This window comes from Bombina bombina, unplaced genomic scaffold (genome assembly GCF_027579735.1).
Source record: "Bombina bombina isolate aBomBom1 unplaced genomic scaffold, aBomBom1.pri scaffold_1995, whole genome shotgun sequence".
NCBI classification, from domain to species: domain Eukaryota; kingdom Metazoa; phylum Chordata; class Amphibia; order Anura; family Bombinatoridae; genus Bombina; species Bombina bombina.
In genome coordinates, this window is record NW_026512076.1 from 18,013 (window position 1) to 23,203 (window position 5,191).

Sequence of the window (5,191 nt, forward strand, 5' to 3'; positions counted from 1 at the left end):
CAGGTGACACAGTGACACAGACAGGAGGGAGCTATAGGACATGGGGTCTGTCCCTCCCCTGCAGGTGACACAGACAGAAGGGAGCTATAGGACATGGGGTCTGTCCCTACTCTCTGCATACTGTAACATGACTGCTCTGCATACTGTAATGTGACTGCTCTGCATACTGTAACATGACTGCTCTGCATACTGTAACGTGACTGCTCTGTATACTGTAATGTGACTGCTCTGTATACTGTAACATGACTGCTCTGCATACTGTAATGTGACTGCTCTGTATACTGTAACATGACTGCTCTGCATACTGTAACATGACTGCTCTGCATACTGTAACGTGACTGCTCTGTATACTGTAACGTGACTGCTCTGTATACTGTAACATGACTGCTCTGCATACTGTAACATGACTGCTCTGTATACTGTAACATGACTGCTCTGCATACTGTAACATGACTGCTCTGCATACTGTAACATGACTGCTCTGTATACTGTAATGTGACTGCTCTGTATACTGTAACATGACTGCTCTGCATACTGTAACATGACTGCTCTGCATACTGTAACGTGCCTGCTCTGTATACTGTAACATGACTGCTCTGCATACTGTAACATGACTGCGCTGTATACTGTAACGTGACTAGTCTGTATACTGTAACATGACTGCTCTGCATACTGTAACGTGACTGCTCTGCATACTGTAACATGACTGCTCTGTATACTGTAACATGACTGCTCTGTATACTGTAACGTGACTGCTCTGTATACTGTAACATGACTGCTCTGCATACTGTAACATGACTGCTCTGTATACTGTAACGTGACTGCTCTGTATACTGTAACATGACTGCTCTGTATACTGTAATGTGACTGCTCTGTATACTGTAACATGACTGCTCTGTATACTGTAACATGACTGCTCTGTATACTGTAACGTGACTGCTCTGTATACTGTAACATGACTGCTCTGCATACTGTAACATGACTGCTCTGTATACTGTAACGTGACTGCTCTGTATACTGTAACATGACTGCTCTGTATACTGTAACATGACTGCTCTGCATACTGTAACGTGACTGCTCTGCATACTGTAACGTGACTGCTCTGCATACTGTAACGTGACTGCTCTGCATACTGTAACGTGACTGCTCTGTATACTGTAACGTGACTGCTCTGTATACTGTAACATGACTGCTCTGCATACTGTAACATGACTGCTCTGCATACTGTAACGTGACTGCTCTGTATACTGTAACGTGACTGCTCTGTATACTGTAACGTGACTGCTCTGCATACTGTAACGTGACTGCTCTGTATACTGTAACGTGACTGCTCTGCATACTGTAACGTGACTGCTCTGCATACTGTAACGTGACTGCTCTGTATACTGTAACGTGACTGCTCTGCATACTGTAACGTGACTGCTCTGTATACTGTAACGTGACTGCTCTGCATACTGTAACATGACTGCTCTGTATACTGTAACGTGACTGCTCTGTATACTGTAACGTGACTGCTCTGCATACTGTAACGTGACTGCTCTGTATACTGTAACATGACTGCTCTGTATACTGTAACGTGACTGCTCTGTATACTGTAACGTGACTGCTCTGTATACTGTAACGTGACTGCTCTGCATACTGTAACGTGACTGCTCTGTATACTGTAACGTGACTGCTCTGTATACTGTAACGTGACTGCTCTGTATACTGTAACATGACTGCTCTGTATACTGTAATGTGACTGCTCTGTATACTGTAACATGACTGCTCTGTATACTGTAACATGACTGCTCTGTATACTGTAACGTGACTGCTCTGTATACTGTAACGTGACTGCTCTGCATACTGTAACGTGACTGCTCTGCAAACATCTTTAGATTTACTTTATCGGTTCTCCTTTTCTTCTCTGCAGGAAACTACAACCCTGCCTCTGATGCCACGTTTCTACAGCTATGCTGCCCTTTGCCCTGTGCCTGCTGCTATTCCTGGCATACCCCCTTTCATCCTCCTCTCTGGGCACCTTGGAGTTACACATCGATGAGGAGCAGCCGGCAGGAACAATCATTGGGGACATTAGTGCCGGCCTTCCTCCAGAATCCAGTGGGCATATGTTTATCATATCAGCTCTGGAGGGCAGTGGAGTAAACAGTGACCTGGACATAGATGAGCGTACAGGCATCATTAAGACAGCAAGGGTGTTGGACAGAGAGCAGCGCAAACTCTACAGCTTCATAGCAGTTACTCTAGAAGGTATTACAGTAGAGGTCGATATCCATGTAGATGATATCAATGACCATGCTCCTGTCTTTGCAAAAGAACGGACTGAGCTTGGCATTCCGGAGCATACTCCCGTGGGCACCCGCTACCCGCTAGAGCCTGCTGTGGATGCTGACAGTGGAGTACTTGGTACTCAGGGTTATCTAATCCGTAGTGGGGACCCATTGCAGGCCTTTCGTTTAGAAACCCGTGCTTTGTCCAATGGAATCCTCTCTGTGGAGCTGGTAGTGAGTGCAGAGTTGGACCGTGAGAACTGTTCATCTTATTCATTGACCCTTGAAGCCTATGATGGGGGTTCTCCTAGTCGCAGTAGTCAGATGACACTGGATGTGGCCATTCTAGACATTAATGACCATCCACCAGTGTTTAACCAAAGCCGCTACCAGGCCCTCATATCAGAGAGTCTTCATCCGGGGTCCAGTGTTTTACAAGTCTATGCAACTGATGCCGACCAGGGTTCTAATGGAGAAATCACATATGAGATCAATCGCAGACAAAGTGACCCTGAGGGCTTCTTTACTATCCACCCAAAATCTGGTCTTATTCAGCTGAGCAAGCCACTGGACTATGAGACAAGGAAAGCCCATGAGCTTGTAGTCCAAGCACGAGATGGAGCAAGTCAGCCAGAAGTAGGAACAGCATTTGTATCAATCCAAGTCAGAGACTCTAATGACAACCAGCCCAGTATGACAATTATTTTCTTAAGTGAGGATGGGGCTCCACGGGTGTCTGAAGGGGCCACACCAGGGCAGTATGTGGCCCGTATCTCTGTTTCTGACCCTGATTATGGGGAGTATCCTCATGTGGATGTAACTTTGGAGGGAGGTGAGGGGAAGTTTGCATTAACTACCAAAGACAGTATCATCTACCTCATATGTGTGGACAAGCTTCTGGACCGTGAGGAACAAGACTCATACCGTCTACGGGTGATGGCCACTGATTCAGGGACACCTCCCTTAAGAGCAGAGTCTTCTTTTGTTCTGGAGGTCACAGATGTAAACGATAATCCACCAGTATTTGATAAACAGGAGTATAGTCACATAGTGCCTGAGGCCGTCCATCCTGGGAGCTTCTTGCTACAAGTCACAGCGCGAGATAAAGACCAAGGATTAAATGGTGAGGTTAAGTACAGTCTGCTGCCAACCCCTTGGTTCCTTATCCACCCAGACACTGGTGTAATCACCACAGCAGCACCACTGGATTATGAACGTGATCCCCAGCCAAGGGTGACAGTTGTGGCATCAGATCTGGGTCAACCACCATTGTCTGCCACGGCCCTGGTTACAGTACAGCTGCTGGATTTGAATGATAATGAGCCTGTGTTCTCCAGCCCCATATATAATGCCACACTAAGTGAGAGTACTGCGCCCGGCAGCTGCTTCCTGAAGGTAAGATCAAGCACAGGGGAAATACAAATGTCATGTACATTTAGGGGAGTCTGCACTGATGCACGAGATATATATTCCAAAATATAAAAAGAAGAGCACAGAAAACCTCTGTATAGTGTAGTAAGTTTAATTGACTTGCAAATAAACAAATATAATTCACTTTCCCCTACAGGATGTCTACTCACTCCATTTAACCTTAATCTGCATGATGTAGGTATGAACATAAGTGCAGACCCTCCAACGCAAACAGTAATGTCCCTTAGGCTGCCATCCTCTCGGTTTGTGTGCAAGGAATCCACAAGTGAGTCCAGATAGGGGTCAGTGCCTGAACATTTAATATAACTATAAAAACTTAACTCAGTATGAGCATTCATAATGTCCAGCCAGTGACCAGCACCTGCCAGACTGTATAATTCACTAACACCCCGTAAAGTGATCCATTAGTTATGTGCCTAATAACAGTGTTTAATGCTTCACCAATCACCAGGGTTTGGTGTTGCACTGTGATGAGCATTTAGAGATTCCTTAGATCCTGACAATTTAATTAGGTGTAGAGGTTCCTTTGATCCTGACAATTTAATTAGGTGTAGAGGTTCCTTAGATCCTGACAATTTAATTAGGTGTAGAGGTTCCTTAGATCCTGACAATTTAATTAGGTGTAGAGGTTCCTTAGATCCTGACAATTTAATTAGGTGTAGAGGTTCCTTAGATCCTGACAATTTAATTAGGTGTAGAGGTGCCTTAGATCCTGACAATTTAATTAGGTGTAGAGGTTCCTTAGATCCTGACAATTTAATTAGGTGTAGAGGTTGTGAGGTTCCTTAGATCCTGACAATTTAATTAGGTGTAGAGGTTCCTTAGATCCTGACAATTTAATTAGGTGTAGAGGTTCTTTAGATCCTGACAATTTAATTAGGCGTAGAGGTTCCTTAGATCCTGACAATTTAATTAGGCGTAGAGGTTCCTTAGATCCTGACAATTTAATTAGGCGTAGAGGTTCCTTAGATCCTGACAATTTAATTAGGTGTAGAGGTTCCTTAGATCCTGACAATTTAATTAGGTGTAGAGGTTCCTTAGATCCTGACAATTTAATTAGGCGTAGAGGTTCCTTAGATCCTGACAATTTAATTAGGCGTAGAGGTTCCTTAGATCCTGACAATTTAATTAGGCGTAGAGGTGTCAGAGGTGAATGTTTAACAGTGCTTTGTTTGTGGGTGGGTGTAGAGTTAATGGTTAGTCAGATTGGGGTCAGGGCCAGGGCCGGACTGGGAAATCAGACCGGCCCTGGAAATTTGTATGGCCCGGCCCAGCCCCGCCCCTGGCTTAGCCCCCCCCACCCCCCCACTTACCTGTGATTACCTTGTATCTAAGCCTCTGCAGACTGCCCCTTATCTCAGTTATATTAATATACTTTTTACCTCTGTGATTATCCTGTATCTAAGCCTCTGCAGACTGCCCCTTATCTCAGTTATATTAATACACTTTTTACCTCTGTGATTACCTTGTATCTAAGCCTCTGCAGACTG

The 5,191-nt window shown here is 44.8% G+C and overlaps 1 protein-coding gene across 1 annotated transcript; it reads left to right on the forward strand.

Moving 5' to 3' along the window:
* Positions 1-1,915: 1,915 nt before the first annotated feature.
* On the forward strand, positions 1,916-3,665 carry LOC128644110 (protocadherin-16-like; the record flags this gene model as incomplete). The annotated part of the gene is made up of 1 exon (XM_053696824.1): positions 1,916-3,665. A coding segment is annotated over exon 1 (1,713 nt), but the record flags the coding sequence as incomplete, so codon positions are not given.
* Between the last annotated feature and the right edge of the window lie 1,526 nt (positions 3,666-5,191).